General features: G+C 39.8%; 1 protein-coding gene and 1 long non-coding RNA gene across 4 annotated transcripts in view; one reads left to right on the forward strand and one right to left on the reverse strand.

Moving 5' to 3' along the window:
• The window catches only part of UTP20 (UTP20 small subunit processome component), a 95,757-nt gene that overhangs the window by 67,316 nt on the left and 5,872 nt on the right, over positions 1–22,569 (reverse strand). For all 3 annotated transcript variants that reach the window (XM_029953638.1, XM_029953639.1, XM_029953637.1), the window contains exons 6-19: positions 19,588–19,669; positions 18,794–18,931; positions 18,015–18,170; positions 17,307–17,453; positions 17,089–17,223; positions 15,656–15,733; positions 13,705–13,883; positions 8,860–9,015; positions 8,626–8,714; positions 7,116–7,221; positions 2,910–3,060; positions 2,196–2,258; positions 1,225–1,383; positions 78–154 (exon numbers count right to left, since the gene is read on the reverse strand). In XM_029953638.1, coding sequence (XP_029809498.1) covers positions 78–154; positions 1,225–1,383; positions 2,196–2,258; positions 2,910–3,060; positions 7,116–7,221; positions 8,626–8,714; positions 8,860–9,015; positions 13,705–13,883; positions 15,656–15,733; positions 17,089–17,223; positions 17,307–17,453; positions 18,015–18,170; positions 18,794–18,931; positions 19,588–19,669 — 1,716 coding nt within the window. The remainder of the gene's footprint in view (positions 1–77; positions 155–1,224; positions 1,384–2,195; positions 2,259–2,909; positions 3,061–7,115; positions 7,222–8,625; positions 8,715–8,859; positions 9,016–13,704; positions 13,884–15,655; positions 15,734–17,088; positions 17,224–17,306; positions 17,454–18,014; positions 18,171–18,793; positions 18,932–19,587; positions 19,670–22,569) is intronic.
• On the forward strand, positions 8,869–13,365 carry LOC115303747. The gene is made up of 3 exons (XR_003914222.1): positions 8,869–8,903; positions 10,047–10,185; positions 13,243–13,365. It is a non-coding gene; the product is annotated as an uncharacterized LOC115303747 (long non-coding RNA).

Here is a 22,569-nt window from a genome sequence, read left to right on the forward strand (position 1 = left end):
CATACCAGGAGTATAATACCGGCCCCATCACTCTGTAGTATTTAACATATAACATCATCCATTTAACCCATTCTTACCTTATGAGTTCAATAACAGGATCCCAGAGGGCACTGAAGTTAACATACAACATGCCTAATAAATAACGAAGCGGCACCTATGGTTATAGGAAACTAGTTTAGTAAATGGGTTAGTAACTACAGAATGCATGAAATATGAATTCCCAACTCAGACAGTCAGAGGTTGGCAAGAAGCTTGTGCTTTAAGTAACAAGTTGTAGGTACCAACCCAAATGTGATGGATAATAATTTTCTGACTCTCCCCAAAATGTCACTCGCTATTTAACAGAGAAGAATCACTAATGCAAAAGTACTCAAACTCACTCCAGATGTTCACAAAGGATATAGCATTTGAATAAACAGATCTGACTCGTGATTAAATTCCCACCTAACAGACACTGCTATTACCATCACCTTGTAAGACAAAACTTGAACAGTAGGCTGCAAAATACAGATACCAAAGAGCCCAAGATGGTACACACGTGGCAGCTGGGGCTCTGAGAGCAGATGGCTGAGTTGTCAACACTGTGCATTGGTGGCATGCAGTTCAGAGGGTCTAAAGTTTTCTCAGTCACCTTTGAGAATGACTGTCATCACTCACATCTCCACGTGCCGGGGAAGTATCGTATAGAATGGTAGTTTTAATATCATTTGGGGGTACAGTGTTTATTAGTATTTTAGCAGCAGAGCCCTTTTTTCCAAATGAAACGTAACACAGGACACTAATATAATAAGACAGGTAAAGAGCAGAACTGCTCTGATCTAACGGGAACGCCTCCACTTGGCCTTACTCCCAAAGGGATCTGTGATCCATCCTCAAGGGTCATGTCCGAAAAATCCCCAACACAGAAGGTAGAGGCCTGACGTCCCGCAGCAGTGAACACACCAGGAGAAGGTCAGGTCTTCAAAGTGCTGCTGAGCACTCACTCCTGTTGCACCTACCTTCACATATTATGCATGTATTCAGAGGGAGGACAGGAAGTTATTTCCACTTCGGGAAAGGATGGCAGAGCCATTTAATTCAAAGTATCTAAGAAAATGGAGACTTACCTAGTTTAAATGAAAAACATTTTTTTTAAACAACTTGGTATGTTTCTCTTTCCAAAAGCCAGCTAAACAGATCAAAAAGCATAAATTAAGTTTTAAAACCATGGCCACTGTTTCATACCTCCTGTAAGGGCCCCTCGGGGACGGCAGCCTGCACCACATCATGTCTGAGTTTTCTTAAATGAAGAAGCTTCTCTCTGTAATCGCTCACAGTTGCTGGAACAAGTTCAGCCTGGCGCAGTATAGCAAAGGCAGACTGACGCTCTGAGAGCCCATGATCCTGAGTGAACGGAGAAAACCAAGGAGGCAGGTCAGTACTTTGATTTCCCAAAAAGAACATGAAATGTGGCCAAAGTTCTAAAAAAGAAAAACTGGAATATGTTCATGTTGTAAATTAAATAAGCAACACTTTTTTGGGGGGTAAATGATTCATTTTTCCTCATGCAAATTATTTTGTTAGAATCTAATTTAAGAATAGTGTCTAGCAAAGAAATGACAAGGAAAAAACAGGAAACTCATTTCCAGAATGACTCAAATCGATTGGCAACATCTGTTGAAATAAAAGTGTACACATTTTTATATCTGTTGAAATAAAAATGTATACACTTCCACTATACGATTCTACTTCTATAATTTCTACTTCTAGATGTAATAATATGCATTATGGGAATATTTCCCTATTCAAATATATCAGCATAAGGATGTTCACTACTATTTTATTGGAAATGCTGCAAAACTCCAAACAACCCACCTAAAAATCCATCAACAGAGAACTGGTTATGTAAGATATTTGAAACACTGGCATCCTTTTAAACTTCAAAAAAAAAGAGGTAGGCTTAGAGGTACTGATAATGGCAAAACCTCCCTGATGCTGTTTAAATTATACATGTGGATACAAAAGATCTGAAAGAATATTCACCAACTACCTGTGAATTTTCAGTGTGGGCGGGAGTAAAAATTGTAACAACAATTTCAGTTTTTAGGATAGGTATTTCTATAACAGTGTTTGAATTTTCTGCAAAAGTATCACTTCAGAAATTAAAAAATGAGTAATGCTTTTAAAAAGTTATCAAAATTGAACAGTTAAAATACCTCCATCAGTTCTGGAAGTCGAACCTCAAAATGGTTTAGGATCCTTATGGTCAAAAGCCGAATCTAGAGAAAGTAAGAGGCATGTTTCAAACTTCAAAGTTTACACGGAAGAAACTGATTAACAGCCAGTGAGATCTAAGTTTTACAGCAGTAAGGAAAATGTAAAACTTGTCAGAGAGATACATGTTATTCTATACATTATTTCATATTGATGTCAACTAAGACCTTAATCAAAGAGTACATGGAACAAGTAATGACCAGAGTAGACGGAGAAGGTAAGGTTGCCCATAGAACCATGTTTTTACTTCAACTACGACAGTACAAGCATCTCTGTAAATAAGGGCAAAGGAGCTGATTAAATTTACAATCCTGTTGCGATTAGTGATTGTTATCCCTATGTAACAAACGTATTCAGTTATTTCTATACACTCGAGCACCCAGCAAAATCACCTAGAGGGCTTTAAAAACTATACAGATTTTTTAGTTTCGGCCCTACTTATCAGAACTCTGGCCTGTGAGGACCCAGATTTGTATTTTTATTAAGCTCCCTGAGTAACCTGGCTGCAATCAGCTTGTAGATCAATTTAGGAATCACTTCTTCAAACAGAATCACCCCCTAGCAGCATTTTCCGATCCAGGAATTCTGACAACCACTGGCAATACATATAGAATCAAAAGATGAGAGACTGAGAACACACCACAAAACACCATTACCTTGGATATGCCAGTCGAAACATTCGCTTGTAACTTGGGAAATAATTCCATTAAAGCTTCCTCAGAAAGTGGCCCTTTGCAGCCACATAAGGATAATCTCTGATAATAGAGATCGGCTAACAGCAACACAGATGGGTCCACAGGAAATGTTCTGCAACAAGATTATTTATTAGACCCAAACTGTGCCACACAGCTGGGTATTTAGACTGTAGCAGAACTACAGAAAATTATCACTGGTAAAGGAATTGTAGAAGAGACCGAGGTGAAAGTCTTATGCAGACATTCGGCACCATTTTAGAGATAAAGAAAGAATCTGAGGCCTTGCAACAGTGAGTAATGAGATCAAGGGCATACGATGGGATGAGCATATGCCATTTTAAAAAATTATTCATTTTTTAAATTTCAATCCAAGTTATAGTTAACACGCAGTGCAATAGTGGCTTCAGGAGTAGAATTTAGTGACTCATCACTTACATATGACACCCAGGGGTCATCCCAACAAGTGCCCTCCTTAATGCCCGTTGCCCATCTAGCCCATCTTCCCACCCAGCACCCCACCGGCAACCCTCAGTTTGTTCCTTGAATATAAGTGTCTCTTATGGTTTGCCTCCCTCTCTGTACCTTATTTTTCCTTCCCTTCCCCTATGTTTGTCTGTTTTGTTTCTTAAATTCCACATGAGTAAATCATATATTTGTCTTTCTCTGACTTATTTCTCTTAGCATAATACACTCTAGTTCCATCCACGTTGTTGCAAATGGCAAGACTTCATAGAATATGCTTTTTTAACTAAAACCCCATTTTTTTTTTAATGTTTATTTATTTTTGAGAGAGAGAGAGAAAACCAAAGCGTGAGTGGGTTAGGGGCTGACAGAGGGGGAAATGCAGAATCTGAAGCAGGGTCCAGGCTCTAAGCTGTCAGCACAGAGCCTGATGCAGGGCTCAAATTCCTAACCATGAAATCATGACCTGAGCCGAAGTCAGAAACACTTAACTGGCTGAGCCACCCAGGTGCCCATAATGCTGCTTTTTTAATCTACACAGTTATAAATGACAATGACATAAAAGGAAATACAGAATATTTACTAAGTGTTTTTCATGTGCCAGGAACTGAGCTAATGAGGACATGGTACAGAGGAGGAGGGTCCAGCACAGGCTCAGGGGTAGGGTCGCCCAAGTTTGAAGCCAGCTCCACTATCCATCAGCAGTGTCCGTCTGCACAAGACTACTTAACTTTTGGGTGTCATCCTCCCTCAACAAATATTTAGTGAGGATCTACTATATGCCAGTGACCTTTCTAGACACTGGATACAGCAGTAAACAAAAAACAAAGTCCCTATTCTCCTGGAGCTTATATTCTAACAAGAGAAGGTAGCCAAGATAATAAACTAATAAAGTATGTATGACACTGATGAGTGGAGAAAAGTAAACAAAGGAAAGTCAAGACTGAGAAACTGGTTGTGCAGGGCAGGAGGAGGGCTGAAAGGGAATAGATTTGATACTGGGGTGGTCATGGCAGGCAGGGCCTGAGGAGGTGAGTGAGACACTGATATCTGGAAGAAAAGCAATTTAGGCAGAGAGAACAGCAATGCCAAGTACCAGACAGGTGTGCTTATTTGAAAGAGGAGCATCAAGCAGACCAGTCCAGCTGGGAGGGAGTTAACAAGGAAGAGTGGCTGGGGGTAAGGTCAGAAGTAGCCAGGGGTTGGATCTTACAGAGCTCTAGGGAACAGGAAAAGGACCAGACTTTATGCTGAGTAAGATGGGTTTCTCATAGCGGCATGACTGACATTTTGGGCCATAAATTTTTCGCTGTGGAAGCCATCCTTTGCTCTGTAGGGTGCTTAGCAACATCCAGGGCCTCCACCTACTAGATTCCAATAGCAACCCCCAGTTGTGACAACCCAAACTATCTCCAGAATCACCGCTAGTTGACAATCACTGTCGGCAAAAGAGTGCCATAATTGGTCCTTCATTTAATAGTACCATACAGTTGGGAGACATAAAACAGAACGGCGGGACAAGGACAGATACAAGGGGGCTTGTTCGGAGGCTAATGCAATAACCCAGGAAAGAGATGGTGCTTTAGACCAGGGTGCCAGCGAGTGCTGAGCAGTTAGATTCTGAACTTACTATGGAACTTTAGTGCACCCATCTATAACGACAGCAATCCCTATACCTCATGGAGCTGCTGTGAGGATTAAATAATGGACATGAAGTACTCAGCACGGAGACTGGCACGTAAGGACACAATAAATGCAATTTGTATGACGCCATGACCGGATGTGGTGTTCAACTTAATACCTACAAGGGAAGTGCTTACTATTCCCTTTTGAGAGAGAATGAAGTTGAGGTTAATAAACCCACCCAAGGCTGCACGGCTGGTAGATGGTAAAGATAAGATTCTAATCCAAGCTGTCTTGGCTGTGAAACCTACGTGCTTACCCAGTAGCTAGCACGGCACCAAGCACAGAGGCTTGCAGCTAAAGCTTTCATGATTGCAAGTTGACGCCTCCACTTTCAAAGCTGGATCTACTCCTGTTAGAGGTTTCCAGGCCTCCAAGGCTAAATGCCACCTGGTTGGGAGGCTGGCTGGCCTTCTGCAGGGGACATACTAATCCCTGTGTTATGTGTGCCTTTTTATTTCAAAACCTCTACAGATGCTTTAAATTGTTTATACCAAAGAATATAGCAGGAGAAGTTTAAACAGATCAATAAAGTGAAAAAGGGAACGTATAATGTGAGATATAGGATATTAGCAAAGAAAAACTTAAAGGAATGTAAACCAATTCGAGGAACCATGAAGAATTGCCAGCTCTGTCCAGATTTGGAAATGGAAAGAGACTCTGGATTACTACAGTAAGTCTCCTAACTGGTCTACTTTGTTCTCAGCACAGCAGCCAGGGTGGTCCCGCTCAAGCCTAGTCATTCTCCTGCCAAAATTCCTCCTATGGCTTCCTTCCCTTTCAGTCAGAGTAGAAGCCAAAGCCCCACAATGGCCACATGTCATACACTGTCGGTCATGGCCACCACCTCATTGTCATCTTCTACTACTCACCCCTCGCTCTGCTCAGCTGCCAATCGCTCCTTGCAGGGTACACCCCGTCCCAACCCCGGGCCCCCCCCCAGTGGTGGCACTCAAGTCCCCCAGGTCAGGAACACAGAGAGCCCCAGAGCCCAGATACCCTCATGATTTACTCCCTTCTGCTCTGGGTTTCTGCTCAGGTCTCCTTCTTGGTGAGGCCTTCTCTATTTAAAATTGTTGTTGTCTCCAACCTCTAAACTCTCCGTATCCTGACTTTCCTTTAGTTTTCTTGCCACTGTCTAATGTGCTATAAATCTCACTTATTTATCGTGCTCAGTGTTTCTTTTTGCTAGAATGGCAGCTCCATGAAGGCAGGGTATTTTGTGTGTTTCATTCACTATGTCTCCCACTGCCTAGAACAGGGCCTGGTACCTAAGCAAAGCAAATGAATATTTACTGAATGAAGTAAATGAATAAATCTGTTTTGAGCCCTGCATCAGGCTCTATGCTGTGGGGCCTGCTTAAGATTCTCTTTCTCCCTCAGCCCCTCCCTCCTCTCCGGGTTGCATGCACTCTCTTAAAAAAAAAGCACAGGACTAAAATGGATTACCCTCTAGAAAAGGAAGCCAACTTTACCAGGTTTTCAAAAGGCATGACCTCTTGAAACCGCACTAAGCTGACAAGAACATGGCTCCCTAGTAACAGCCTTGAACTACTACCAAATTCAAGAGCTGGCTGACACACACTTACAAAAACAAAAAACCTGGGTTGTTTGGGTATGGAGTAAAAGGACCACAGGAAAGTTTTCCGAAATGGTGATCATATCAGGATGAGACAGAATGAGTGTAGTGGAAATGTGTATGTTGGCACCACTCAGGAGTCACAAAAGGTCAACTCTGCAAGTTATACGGTTGGGAATAATCAGCATTATATGCCCTTACCCTCTACAACCCTAGTTCACCCACATCGTAAAATCTCTCTACAAAGATGAATCTGCATTTAAAGACTATGTAAAAAATGTACTTAATTTTAAGGATTTAAATCAATAATAAATTTCTAATATGAGTACAACTTGGGTATAAAATAGATCAAAATAAGGACTTTTATTATGCCCAAGCTTTCGCAACAACAGAAGCTTTTATAAATTACTCATGATTAAGATATGGGAGACATGTTTACTTACAATACTAAATTCTTCACACGTTCCACAGGAACTAAATGCAGAATTTCAGAAGATTCTTCCAAACTTAGCAGCGTATTTACAGCTTGACAAAGAACAAATGAGTTTCCTAAGGGCAGAAAAACAGGAGAGCCCCATAACTTATTCCTGACACAATAACTTCCAGGCATCTCACTTTTCCAACATTTGCTATTTCTAGGAGTTCCTAAATGAAAGTGAAGTGGTAACAAATGTCAAAAGAAACAGGCAGGACCTGAAAAGAGAAGGTTCCCAAGTCTTATATTGTAGCTTTCTTAAGAGAAAAATATATTCAAAAATAGAGACTCGAAACGTTATGTTCCATCAACTAATAAGATGAGGAAGAAGTTCAATGGTTCTACTCACAGGCATTAGCAAAATAGGAGGAGGAGATACTTTTCAAAAGCTAATATATTATTCTTTTAATTAGGCGTTCATTTAATCTTAGACTAGAGGCTGGCAAACTTTGGCCCATAAGTCAGATTCATAGGTAACCTGCTTTTAGATGGTCTATTAGCTAAGAATGTTTTTTTACATTTTTAAAGGGTAGTTTAAAACAACAAACAATAAAGAATATGTCACAAAGACTCAATATGATATACAAAACCTAAAATATTTACTACCTGGTCCTTTACATGAAAATTTTGCCAACCCCTGCTCTAGATACCAGAATGATGCTATCTGATAAAACTTTCTGCAAGGACAGAAATGTTCTATACTTGGGCTACACTCCAATATGGCAGCCACTAGCCACATGCTGCTATTAAGCCTTTCAACTGCAGTGAGTACTTTACTCTCTAATGTGTCTGCTCAGTATTGAACAGAGAACCTAACAAATTAATATGTAAATGAATGAACTATTATACATTACATTAGAAAATACTGTATTAGAATAAAGCAAAACATACTTTCAAACTGCTGTCCTCACACTAGTAGGAGATGTTCAAGTATACAACAGGAAAGGCTGTTCTGGGCAGGGCAGCCCAATTCTGCCAGGAAATCAAGTAGGTGTTCCTGGAGGTGTTGTGCTTGAACTGAGTTTTGAACAAAAATTAAGAGTTCACCAAGTGACAAAGGCCTAGAAAGGTCTGGTAGAAGGAACACATGTAAAAGGGTAGCTGTAAAATGTAGAATCTTGCTTGGGATGAGCAAATGGAAGCAAATGGAGTATAAGGTGTGCACCAGGGATAGAGTACACATGGGAGACAGAGAACAATTATACAAGCTGGGGCTTGAAAATGAGGAGTCATACATCATGGCACCCTCCTAACACTTCCTCTTCAGATTCAGCTTGTGTTCAAGCCGCCCTGAGCCGGTCACGCATTCTGAGGGACAAGCACAACACGGCCATCTTATCTTCTTTCTTCTGTATTTACCACATCGGGGGCTATGCCAGAGCACAATGCTAGCACTATTCTCGGGTATTCTGTGTGTTTATAGTTACTTTGGGTGTGCCAGAAAAGAAAGAAGAGAACAAATGGGGATTGTAACTGACCTTTTGCAAAGCTCCCTCTGTCAACATTCATGAAGAGTGACTCTATGAAGCATGTGACAAGTGGAATCACCTTCTCTTTCTCAAGAGGTCTGTCCGAGAAGTAGGGAGAAAAAAGGGTAAGGTTCAGACCCACAGTCAATGGCTTTTTCAGGGACTAGGAAGGAATGGTTAATATGTGTTTAAATTACCATACTCAGCATCTCTTTAAAAATTACCCACAGTTTATTTTCTTACCTAACATGCGGTAACACAACAAGGGCTGCCCAAGAACGTGAACGGTAAGTGGGATCTTCATTGGTGGGTAACTGAATCAGAGATAAGAGGTGGTCCAGCACTGGGATCTCTTCTCTTCCTCCCCTGGATCTAGTCTTCTTCTGCCTTACACAGGATCTGAAGGAAGAGAAGAAAAATGAATGTTGAAAAGAGGAGGGAATACAATTGCTCTTGCCCTCTGAAGTCTGAAATAAAACTGGCTCTTCTCCATGCGCAGAACATTTGTGGGGAGGCGCAAACTGGGGGCGGAGGTTGAATATAAGTAAACAAATGTGAGATGTTGCCAGACTTTCAGCGAGAGGCTTTTTCAACTCCTTTGGTTCTACTTTCTTCTACTCTCTACCTTTTTTAAAGCTTTTTTCTTTTTTTGGGAGAGTGCGCGCGGGCGTGCCTGAGTATGAGGGAGGAACAGAGAGAGAGGGAGAGAATCTCAAGCAGTCTCTACACTGTCAGCTCAGAGGCCGACGCAGGGCTCACCCTCACCAACCGCGTGAGATCCTGACCTGAGCCAAATTCAAGAGTCGGACACTTAACCAACTGAGCCACCCACGTGCCCCTTCTATTCTCTATTTTAATTTGCTTCATAACTTAAAGCAAGTCTTTTCCAGTTTTAGGTATTATTTCTGATTCCCTCTTTTCTGTACATTCTGCTGATGGACATGTTTTTAAAAACGGGAGAGGTAATTAATTATAATGAACAAACTTCCTCTAGTCCCCCCTTCCTTTTTGACACGAATTTTCTGACTTTACAAATGTAGAATGATGTTGCACATAGTGGTGAATCTGGCAAACGCCACTGAAGTGATTATGATTTAGAAGTAACTTCTAATCTGATGAAGTCTTCCTTGATAACATTTTCTGAAATGACATTTAAGTTTAGTTGTCTGTTGCTTTGGCGCTATTCTTGTTTGCCTCTTTTCCTTTTTGTCAATGAACTACACCTGTACTATTTGAAAGACAGAAATCTAATTGAAAAAAAAGTCATAGAAACAGTAACTAAATCATTTGTTTTGATAATTTAGCCTCCATGTCCAGTTTGGATGAGATTGTTACACAACAGAAGCAAAATACCAGGTTTTTATTACTGCACCCTGTTATCATTAAAATTGACTGAAAAGCTGCAATCTTTTTTGTTTCATTCTTACCAGGATATTGAATGTTCAGAAATTATAATAGATAAATTTCATTGGCGATTTCTGAAAGTCACCGCAGTCTTTTCTAGTAATAACCACCAATCAACAATCTGCAAAAACCTTACAAGAAAACACTGAGCTACTTGAAGAAAAGGTGGGTGGTTCCTTGCCAAGTCATTCCCCTGCTTCATCACACCTGCCGATTAGCTCCTCAGTAAGATCCATACTCTCTGTTTCACCCTAGGAGGCCCCACCCTGGCCTACCTCTCAAGTCCCCCCCCCCCCCCCCCCCCCCCCCCCCCCCCCCCCCCCCCCCCCCCCCCCCCCCCCCCCCGCCCTCCTCCTTGCTTGATGCTCTGTACTCATAGCAGGCAGAGGAAGACTTACTGTAGAGGCTCCTGGACAGAAGTCAGCTCAGTATGTTGAAAAACCAACAAGATTCTGTTAGCTTGTTTTCATAGAGAGAAGCTACTTTTAAGGTCAGCAGGAGAGCAACATGTGAAGAAGAGGAATTCCTCCAGAATCTCAAACTGACCCAGAATCAATAACTAACTCCACTGCGTGACCGTGGGGACGATGACACCCATCTCAAGGAATTCTGTGATACTCTAGAGCTGAGTACTCAGCAAAAACTCAAGAAATGTTCATCTATTCCTACTGTCCCAAAGCAAAACATAAATGCAGGAAGTCTCACGAATGCCAGAAAAATAAGAAATTTAAGGATAAACACATAGGAATGATAAGGGAACTGCCTTCCTCATCTATAATTTATAAAAATACGCCCACAACTAGTTGAAATATGGTAAGCAGAATCCTCTCACATATTTATATAAAACCTCGTTTTCAGCTTCTAAAGGGTATGTATTATTTTTAATGAAATTAAGAAAGTAATCTTTTAAGGCTCCTTTAACAAGTCAAAAGATGCAAAGTTATGTAATCTAAAAGTTAACAGTCACTTCTTTCTTTCCATTCCTGTCCTCCTGACATAAACAAAGTTAAAAGTTTTGTGTATCCTTAGGGAAATGTAAATTCTCCCCTAAACTGATCTATAGATTTAAGGCAATTCCAAACAATATCCCAGCAAAGTTTTTTTATATACATAGACAAGATTTTTCTAAAATTTATATAGAACAGCAAAGACAAGGAATAGCTGAAACAATCTGTAAAAGAATAGAATGGGAGGAATTTTTTTCAAGATTAAGACTTATTTTAGATCTAGTGCAGTAAGACAGTGTGGTATTAGAGGAGGAGAAACACACGGGTCGATGGAAGAGAATAGAGAACCCACAAATAGAGCCATACATACATGCCCGAGTGATCTGACAAAGGTGCAAAGCAGGTCAATGAGGAAGAATAGCCTTTTCAACAAATGTTGCCAGAACAGCAGGCATCCACAAGCAAAAAAGAGGAACTTGACCTAAACCTCACACCTTATATAAAAATTAACTCAAAATGGATCATGGACTTAAATGTAAAACAAAACTATGAAACCTTTAGAAAGTAGGAGAAAATATCTAGGACGTACAGCTAGGCAAAGAATTCTTGAACTTGACATCAAAAGTATACCCATAAAAGGAATGTTGGTCAATTGAACCTCATCAAAATCTAAAGCTGCTCTGCAAAACATCTTAAGGGAACAAAGACCAGCTACCGACTAGAAGAATATATGTACAAACCATTCATCTGACAATAAAACCTTTAACTAGAATATATAATGTGTTCTCAAAACTCAACATGAAGGAAGCGAACAGTCCAGTTAGAAAATGGGCCAAGGAGGGGCGCTTGGGTGGCACAGCTGTTAAGTGTCTGACTCTTGATTTCGGCTCAGGTCATGATCTCAAGGTTTGTGAGATCAACCCCTGTGTTGGGCTCTTCACTGACAGTGCAGTGCCTGCTTAGGATTCTCTCTCATGCTCTTTCTCTGTCCCTCCCCTGTTCATGCACTTGTTCTTCCTCTCAAAATAAATAAACTTAAAAAAAAAAAAAGAAAAAAGAAAAAAAAATGAGCCAAGGAAATTAATAGATATTTCACTAAAGAGGATATATAGATAGAAAATAAACCCATGAAAAGATGGTCAATATCATTAGCCATTAAGGAAATGCAATTTAAAATAACAATGAAATTTCACCATATCCTACCAGACTGGCAAAAAAATTAAAAAACAGCGATGATACCAAATGCTGGAGAGGATACAGAGAAACCAGATCACTCGGGCTGCTGGTGGGAATATAACATGGCACAAACACATTGGATAACTACTGACAGTTTCTCATCAAATGAGACTTGTATGGATGATATAATTCAACAATTCCACTTTTGGGCATTTATCTAAAAGCAACAAAAAGTTACAAACATGAATGTTCATAACAGCTTTTATTCATAATGGCCCCAAACTAGTGGCCCAATGTCTTTCCACAAGGGACTCAGTGAATGGAGTATGCTACATCCATCCACACCATGGGCTGCGACTCAGCAACCAGCACATAAAAACATGTCTAACACAGGGATGGGCTACTGACACGCACAACGTGGATGGGTCTCATGGGAACTGCATGACCCAAAGACAATCTCAAAAGCTGTACTCTTTAATTCCATTTATCTAATACTCTGTTTTTTAATTTTTTTAAATGTTTATTTAAAATTATTTTTTTAAGTGAGAGAGACAGAGTGTGAACAGGGGATGAGCAGAGAGAGGGACACAGAATCAGAAGCAGGCTCCGGCCTCTGAGCTGTCAGCACAGAGCCCAATGTGGGGCTTGAACCCACAAACCAAGATTATGACCTGAGCTGAAGACGGACGCTTAACTGACTGAGCCCCTCAGGCACCCCCATTTATGAAATATTATTGAAATGACACAATCCTAAAAATGGAGACTAGGTTAGTGGTTGCCAGGGGTTAGGAATGGAGAATGGAGAATCAGGGTGAGTGTGGCTATTAAAAGATCGCCCAAGAGACCCTCGTGGTGATGGAAGAGCTCTGGATCTGGACTCCGGTGGCGGTTATGAACCTACACGTGTGAGAGAACTGCACAGACCCCTACAGCCAGATACACACATACCCGGAGAGAAGTGTGTGTAAAACGGATATAATCTGAAAAATGTCAATTTTATGGCTGTGACTCTCAGTTAACTTATGCAAGATGTTACCCCTGGGGGAAGCTGGGGGAAGAATACACAGAACCTCTCTGTCCTATTTCTTTTCTTTTAAAGTGGGCTCCACACCCAACATGGAGCCCATCATGGTGCTCGAACTCGTAACCCTGAGATGGAGACGTGAGCTGAGACCAAGAGTCAGACACTTCACCCACAGAGCCCCCTAGCCGTCCCATGCTATTTCTTTCAACTGCACGTGAATGTACACTTATCTTACAATAAAACGTTAAAAAAATCAATAGTCACTTTTTGCTTTCACATTCCATCCTCCTGTAGTTAACCAAGTTAACCTGTTTGTGTACCCTTGTTGTCTTTTCTGATGCTTATATACACTTTGTTTTAACTTTGCAAAATGGGACCATACTAAACAACTGTTCTACATCTGCTTTTTTCACAGAACAATCTATCATACAGATCTTTTGAGTTAAATACAGAGATCTTAATTTTTACAGTATTCTTGATGCGTTATAAAATGGGGAATCCTACCAACATTATGGGGAATAAAGAGTTAGAACTCACCCCAACATCTGTTGTGAGAAAACCAGAGGGTACTTCTCAATTGCCATCGAGCCAGCGGTAGGAGGTGCTGCTTTGTTCAGAATGAGCTTGGCCAAAATGGCCAGAGCTTCATCTTTGACAGCAGCCTCATCAATCAAGAAGCAATTTTCAATGTATAAGAGAAAGCTGGGTAGGAAAAGCTAAAAATAAAAAGGAAATCACATTTATTAACAGATAGACATTTCAGAACATCTAAGGAAGAGAGGATTCTCATACTTACACAGAGGGAAAAAACAGATCACAAACACAGGATCATATCAAAATGGCATTAGACCTCTTCACAGAAACAATAAAAGCGAGAAGACCTTGAAGCAAAGCCTGAAAAACTGACGGAAAATGACAAAATCTAGAATTCCATAACCAGCCTACTAGCAATATGAATAAAGACATTCCCCAGTGTACTAAATCTCAAAATTTTAATTCTACTCGCCCTTTCTAAAGAACCTCTGGAAAATGTGCACCATCAAAATAAGAGAGTAAAGTATAACAAGGGAAAGAGGTGGGACCCAGGAAATAGCAGAAAAGCAAGAGGAAGTCCTAGTATGCCATCTGTGCAGAGGGCTGAGAAAGCAACCCATTCAGACTTGCACTGCTCGAGCAGGAGTGTGTCCAGGAAAGGAAAAACAACAAACAAACAAACAAACAAAACTCAAGCAGCTAAGCTTTCTGACAGTTTGCCATGTGAAAGGCATTTTAGAATGCTGTTGGAAGAGACACACATTGACCATCTATTCAAGGAAAATAATTTCCAGTTTTTCCTGAATCAGGCAGTCTATAACTTTAGGAAAAATTAAAAGGTATAAAAAAAAAAGGAAACATAATTGTAAAATACTCCGTTTAGAAGGATTAATTATATGGTGAATAGGAATCCAACCAGAATTAGTGCTGTAACTCTATTGAGAAAATGAGACATATAAAAGAACTAGAATCCATCTACCATAAGAAAAGTCTACAGCTGAGGACTAAAACTAATGCAACAAGGAAAAGCAGAATATTCAAATGATTAGAAACTATGAAGTAACAGAAAAAGATAAAACCCAGGCGATACGGTAAGGGAAATGTGAGTGGAAATCAAGTGACCGTCTTTAGCCTTGTTTGACTTTCTGAACTACACACAAGGAGTCCTCTGATAAAAATAAGGTGTTTATTAAAATACCAAAGATACGGCTTCTCAGCCTTTTGTGTAAGATCACGTGAAATATCTGTTCTCATCAGTTTAAAAAGACCAAAGGGTCCAAGAAGGAAACAACATGGTTGCTACAAAACCGAGAGCAAAGTAAAGGGCTCTCACTGGACAGGAACAGGGCTAGGACACGTACAAAGGTTTTTTATTTTTTTATTTTTTATTTTTGGAGGCAAATGATAATATATTAATGACAGTAGGGGAAATCAGAGAACAAACACAAAGACAGGCTTCTGTGAGGCATGCTATGGATGACAGGTTATAAGAGGTGGCAAATGTTTGATGTAAGGGAGGGGAAAGGGATAAAATGAATTCAGGATTTAATGGGAAAGACTTCCACCTCATTAAATCAGGTACTATATTTACTTTGTAGCAATAAAGTGCATTTGTAACCTTCCTGCAACCCAAAATGTTTCAGAGACTATTTTTTTCTATTGCTCCAAATTCACATAAAAGTTTCTTAAACTTTTCCCAATTTTACCACACAATTCTATAACTTCCTCAAGGATTATTAAAAACCAGTTGCTTATCCATTTTAAATGCCTTGGCATATGGAATAAAGTTTTACTTATAAACTAAAATTGGAATATAATTGCATTAAAAAATATGGACTAATATCAAATATTTATTCTATTCCTCTCAAACACACAAAACTCATAGAATCTTACGTTTGATTATTTCATCATGACAGATCCATAACAAAACAAATCCACAACATGAGTTGCTCACCTGCTCAAACTGCTTCATAACAAACATAACTTCAGAAAAATCCAAAATTAGACGTCTTTCAAATCCACTCTCAAAAATCTGTGGACCACAGGTCAAAAACAAACAAATAAAAAACATTAAATATACAGAGTACTTTCCCCATTCCTGAAAATAAAAAACACCCCAAAATTTCAAGGTCCTCTAACTTGCAAGCAGGAAGTGATGGGATGCCTGATGCACGTTAACAGAGTCACAAGAGGCAAAGGGAACTTGACTCTGAATCAGCGATCCCCCAGCTGTGAGACACAGCCCTTCTCCTTGGGAAGGCAGCAGGAATGAGAGCAGCAGGCACACTTCAACCAGTCTTCGGTCCCAAGGCTTGCCCTTCGCCAGAGGAACTTACTTACAGAGGTGAGGGGCGAGGGGTGATTACACAGCACTCTACAGAAGAGCTGCTCAGTTCTTTCCCAGCTACAGAGAATCAGGAAAGGGCAAGCAGCACTATTTTACACCTTTCTTCATACTTCTTAAAAAAGATTTTCTTTTAATGTCTTTAGTTTTGAGAAGAGAGACAGAGAGTGAGCTGGGGAGGGGCAGAGAGAGAGGGAGACACAGAATCTGAAGCAGGCTCCAGGCTTTGAGCTAGCTGTCAGCACAGAGCCTAAGGCGGGGCTCAAACCAACGGACTGTGAGATCATGACCTTACCAGAAGTCGGACGCTCAACCGGCTGAGCCACCCAGGCGCCCCCCTTTCTTTTTATTGCTGCACTGCATAAAGCTAGGAGGAAGCGAACTGGTCTATTTCAATCCCACTTCCCTATAAAACCTCATCAGATCATGACCCTGCTTAAAAATTTTCCAGGGCTTTCCACTATTTGCAGGATAAAACCCAACCTAACTTTTCAAAGCCAAGCAGAGCCTCGCCGGTATACATCACACTTCCTGTGTCCATGTGCCCAGATGGCATACATTTTTGTACTTCCTCAATGTATCTTGTGCTGTTCCCTGGCATTTTTAAGCCTTCTCTGACTGGCAGATGCTATTTAGCCTTCAAGGACTATCCCAAATACAAATTCTTTGAAAAGAATTCTCTGTCCCTCAATCTTAAGCAGAATTAATCATTATGTTTCAATATGACATCAACAGATTATAGTAACTCATTCCTAGGGCCCCACTTCCCTAACAATCAAAAACTGCAGGCACCATATTGTCCACCCTGGAAAACCTAGTCCACACCCAGCACACGGTAAGCTTTATGTGTCTGCTGAATATTTGCCAAACATTTACTTTATCGCATTCTGTTTTGTCTCTTTCTATTACAGCATATAACCGAGGTCTCCTTAACAAGATCATACATTTCCTGAAGGCCACACTTCATTTGTATTCCTCAGGAGGCTTACTCAATGCTAAACATCTTATTAACCACTCAATTAGTACTTGTTGAAGTAAATTACTTTTTGTATGGTTTCTTTGATGAGGGTCTCTGGCAAGGAAACATTTTCACCCAGGATCAAAGCAGAAATTACAGCCAACAGGGTCTCCCGGCAAGTTGTGGAAAGATTGGCTATTTGTATTGTTTGACACAATACCTGTAAAACAGAAGAAAAAACAATGTATACTTAGCAATAGCTTTTAACGAACAGACTCTAAACAAATGAAGTTGGGAACTCACCTCACAAACATCGACAGGTCTGGTTATCTTTGATCCATTCCCATGTTTCACAAGTATTAGATACGTTTCTAACAACCTTCTTATCTGTTCAGAACTTTCCCCACAGTTAGTTGTGGTTACTTTTCTATGTAGATCCAGTAGTGATTCCTGCCAAAAAGGAATGTAACAGAAAAGAACTATCACATATGAAATTTATCTGTTAATCCAATAATGAAAATATTCAGTGAAGCAGTTCAAATTTCATATTCCTTTGTTTTGAAAGAAAAACACATCTACCAGGAGTCACTAAAGATAAGAATAGCTAACATTTTTGAGTGCACGGTCATAAAGTGCTTTGTAAGTATTTACTCACAATCCTGATAGCAACCATGAGGTAGAGAATATGGTCCCCCCAGATGAAAACACTGTAACAAAGATTTAAGTAACTTTTCCAAGTCATGCTAGCAGTGACAGAGCCAAGATTTGAAAAGGGGCAGTCTGCTCTAAAGGCTCTTAGCCATGGTGTTCTATTCCACCTCAAAACATCCAAAACAAAAAACAAACAAACAAAGACCAGGGGAAAGAGGGAAAAAAATATCCTAGTATGTGTGCAACAGTATAAAGACAATTATAAAAACATAATCTCCAGGAGTGGTTTGCTAAACTAACAGCAAGAACAATCAACTCTTAGGCGTATTTCAAACAAATCCTTAAAACTTATAAACTCACCTGCAAACATTCAAAAAGTATACCAAAATGTTCCTTGTAGACATAGGACACAGTGGATTTGACCATGGTTTTGAGCGTTTCTCCAACTAAAATCCATGGTAGCTGTGTTTCTGTTTCAGTAACTGGTCCTAGCTTTTGCAAAATTAGCTTCACTGCCTGTGGAAATCCAATAATCATTAAAATAAACAAGTACACTCTTATTTTAAAATATTATTTATTATTTAAGTTATTTCCCAGTCTAATTATTCCCCACTCTGATTAAGTGATCTTAAAATCTGATCTGGAATAATCAAAGATAGTGTGGCTTTGATTAGGTTAACTACACATCCCAAAAGGAACTGCCAAACTAGGGGGATAATTTTATCATCTAACTGCCCACTCCTCACTCATTAATCGATTTATGTTACCTTCTAGGATACAGATGGAGAAGACAGCAATGAGTTTGTAAGTAAATACTATCTGTAGAGCCTAGGTTAGGTAGGCACTGTTATTAAAGACCTAATGCTCCCCATTTAGTGCTTTTTTTAAAATGTTTTTTACTTTTTTTTTTTTTTTTTTTTTGAGAGAGGGAGACAGAGGATCCAAAGCAGGCCCCAGGCTCTGAGCTGTCAACACAGAGCCTGTCAGCGCTCAACTGACTGAGCCACCCAGGTGCCCCATCCCATTTAGTGCTTTTCATTTACTCTAGGCTATCCTCTCTCCACACCATTTACATAAATATTACCTATTTCCCTTTGAAAATCTTTCACACAGATACAAAGTATTCTCTAGTTATTTACCTTCCCTGTACAGGAATGAAACATATTTCTAACTCCTTTGCACATTTCAAAGAGCAACTGTCCAACTCCTTCTACCTTTTCCGGATGTTCATCAAGATCAAGAAACATTAAATTGAAAAGTGCGTTTTTATCAGAAACCTAAAATACAAAATGCAAATGGAAAACTATATTTTACAAAATAAACAAATCCAAATGAATACATATTATTTACTGTTCCACGGGTTCAGTTAAATGTAATTAGGATAAAATTCTAAAAGGAAGAGAAACTTGTGATGATTTCAAACTACTATAAGAATAGTATACTGCTTCTCATTTCACAGTGATTCAGTGAAATAACATGGTCTGTGCCAAAAAAAACTACATAAGGCAACATTCTATTTTTGAAAGCAAATCATATACTTATAAGAGAAATTAATACCAGTGTTAACCCTCTAAAATTTACTATGAAAACAAACACAAGCAACACTATGAGATCAGTTCTTTCCAGGAAATTATTGTAGAAGTTTCTGTTACTCTCACCATTCATATATTTACTGACTTGAATTCAAGGGCACTTCTGATATACACACACTGAAAGCTACCAAAACCCTAAATAACAATAAACAAGTAACTCAAATTATTTCATATTAGTGAGCAGATGATCTTATGAGATAAACTCAAAATGGTAAAAGGTTTCTTCTTACATATATATATATATAAAATTAGTCCATAAAACCACATTATACAAGGTATGTTTCTGTTCATCAGATTCCTGAGGATTAACGAGCAATAAACATATAAGATATCAGACGAACCTTTCGCATCAAGAAAGTAAAACTTTCAGCAGCAAAATTTCTTATATGCAGTTTTTTATGAGCCAGGAGTGTACTATACATGCTGTAAACGAGAAAATAAGATGTGTTTAATCACATTTTAATATACACTCCATGTCAACTGTACGTCCAACACTGTGCTAGGTATGCAAGGAATACATTTCTTTTTCTTTCTTTTAGTGTTTATTTATGTTTGAAGGGAAGAGAGAGAGAGAGACAGACAGACAGACAGACCATGAGATGGGGAGGCACACAGAGAGAGGGAAACACAGAATCCGAAGTGGGCTCCGGGCTCTGAGCTTTCAGCACATGGCGAGACGCAGGGCTTGAACTCAGGAGCTGATCATGATCTAAGCTGAACTTGGACGCTTAACTGACTGAGCCACCCAGGAACACCAATCATACATTTCAAGTATAAAGAAAGTGCTTTAAACCTCGTTCAATTACCAAGAAAGAAGAAGACGGTCACAGACAAAAATCGTAGGAGTGGTGGTACAGGTCTTACAGAGAAGACTCCATGAAGAGCTGAGTCCTGAATGATGGGAAGAATTCAGGTGGGTCCCGCAGTGCATAGGACTAGAGATAAAAGCAAGAGCAAAGACGCAGCGAGCAGAAACGATCACAGTCAATGAACAAGGAGTGTGGTCTGTCTGGAAGAAAAAGGGTATGTGGCTGGAGTGGGCTGCTGCAGATAAAGCTACTCAAGTAAACTAGTCACTGTGAACACCAAACAGAGGAGTCCAGACTTCAGCGTTCATCTCTGTAAGCACTTTCTGTTACTTCCTCTAAACAACACAACTCCACCGAATGGGTTCTGTTTTCCTGGTTCCACAGATAATGAAACTAACAGAAAGGTCAAGCAACCTGCTCAAGGTCATACAGTCGTGTAGCTCTAACTAATTATCTGAATAATCACATTGTTTAAATTGGTCTCCCCAATGACAGGAGAGCATGGAATGTATGTCTCCTATTTTCGCTGTACCCTCAGTACCTAGCACTTCCTTGCACATAGCAGGTGCTAATCAATACTGGCTGAATAAGAAATTAATATTTCAGAAAGACTAATTTGGTAGCAGGATACAGGATGAAATAAATGAAAAAAGAAGAGGTTGGCTGTCCAGCTAGAAATCTGCTCAAGTCAGGCAAACTTGGGCGAACAAGAGCATGAAAGAGGCTGATGGTAGACTGAAATGGCAAAAGATGGACCCAAGAGACATTTCAAGAGTCCTTGCAGTGGAAGCAAAGACCTTACAGTGCCCACAGGCCTGGGCCCCACTAATACGATGTGGCACTGTCTAATGAGTCTCTGCTTATACACATGGCCCCGCCACCCAGGATTCCTTGCTGTTCCTCACACATGCCAGGCATGCACCCAAGATGTTCCCCTGATAAACTGAAAACTTTGCAAGAAGAGGGATTTTTATCTGTTTTATTTGCAATTGTACCTCAAGTGTTATCAACACAGTGTTCAATACATACTCCCTTAACTGAGTACATGAATAACAGAATCAAGAGGATTTGGGAGTCCTTGAAGACAACTGGGTCAAAAATGACTCTAAGACACCAAACCTCAGTTAACGAGAAGAAATATGGTATCACTGTTGGAAAATGGGCAACCAAATAGGGTGTAACACAGAGTACATATTTACTGAATATATGAATGAATGAAGAGATAGTTTGAGTGGGAATGTGTGGACTTTGATTTTAGTAATACTTATGTGAAAATATCCAGACTGTTGAAGATGTCACACCAACAGCAAACAAATTTCAAAGTGGAAATCTGGCTTAGGGGATATAAAAGTAACAAACAGAAGTCATGAAACCAAATAAGCTATCCAGTGGTTCTCTCTTATCTGTGTTTGACTCAATGGTCTCAGATACCTGCGGTCAACTGTGGCCTGAGATCAGGTGCTCCTCCTACTGACCACTGTCAGCTCACTAGGAGCATAGCACTAATGCCACGACGTCTATCTTGTTGTTCATCTCACTCCATCTCATCACAAGAAGTGTGAGTATAGAATAAGGTATTTTCAAAGAGAGACCACATTCACACAACTGCTGTTACAGTATGCTGTTACAACTATTCTATTTATTATTAGTTATTGCTATTAATCCCTGTGCATTTATAAATTACACTTTATCATAGGTATGTAGGCACAGGGAAAGAAAAATAGCACATACCATACAGAGTTTAGTACTATCTGTGTTTTCAGGAGTCCACTGGGTGTTTCGGAACATAAACCCCAAACATAAGCGGGGAGGGGGGGAATACTGAATACTGCCCCAAGCTGGTTTTGATGAAGTAATCTTGGTTTCTAATACATCTTACCAAAAGCTTCACAGAGAACTAGTAGAGGCTGGAAAAATATTTCTTTCTCATTCTTTATTCAAATAGGATAGAGGGAAGGTGGTTCAACAAAGGGTAGAGTGAAGGGCAGGTGATATAAAATCCCTGTGGCAATTAAAGTATGCAGAAATAATCAGTACACCAAATGGAAAGTTCCATCAAGTTCCAGACTGAAAGTGATTATAAACAATCTTTTCCTTAAACAAAAAGCAACTATGGAATTCATCCTCTTTCCCTATCCACATCTGCTTACAATGCTCCCTGAGTGACTCTTTGGGCTTAATAAATATGTTAGGGGCTGGGTAAATGCAGATATTTAAGACTGGACTCTTGAAGAGTTCACAGGTTTGTAGAGGACATCATTACCATGAACAATTATAATAGTTGTGTAATATTAAATGTATAAAATACCAGCGGGATTCAGAGTACAAGGCTTTCACTTTCGGCTAAGGTGCCCAGAAATGTCTGTGGAGGCTATGGAAACCAAGCGTGACTCTGATGGCAAGAGAAAGGATTTCAATGGCTGGAGACAAGAAAAGATCAAGTCAATGCAGACTGGTAGAACAGACTGTGGAACACCTTGGCTGGAGAACCAACTTCGTATAATTAAAGAATGA

This window comes from Suricata suricatta, chromosome 10, assembly GCF_006229205.1.
Source record: "Suricata suricatta isolate VVHF042 chromosome 10, meerkat_22Aug2017_6uvM2_HiC, whole genome shotgun sequence".
In the NCBI taxonomy this organism is placed as follows: domain Eukaryota; kingdom Metazoa; phylum Chordata; class Mammalia; order Carnivora; family Herpestidae; genus Suricata; species Suricata suricatta.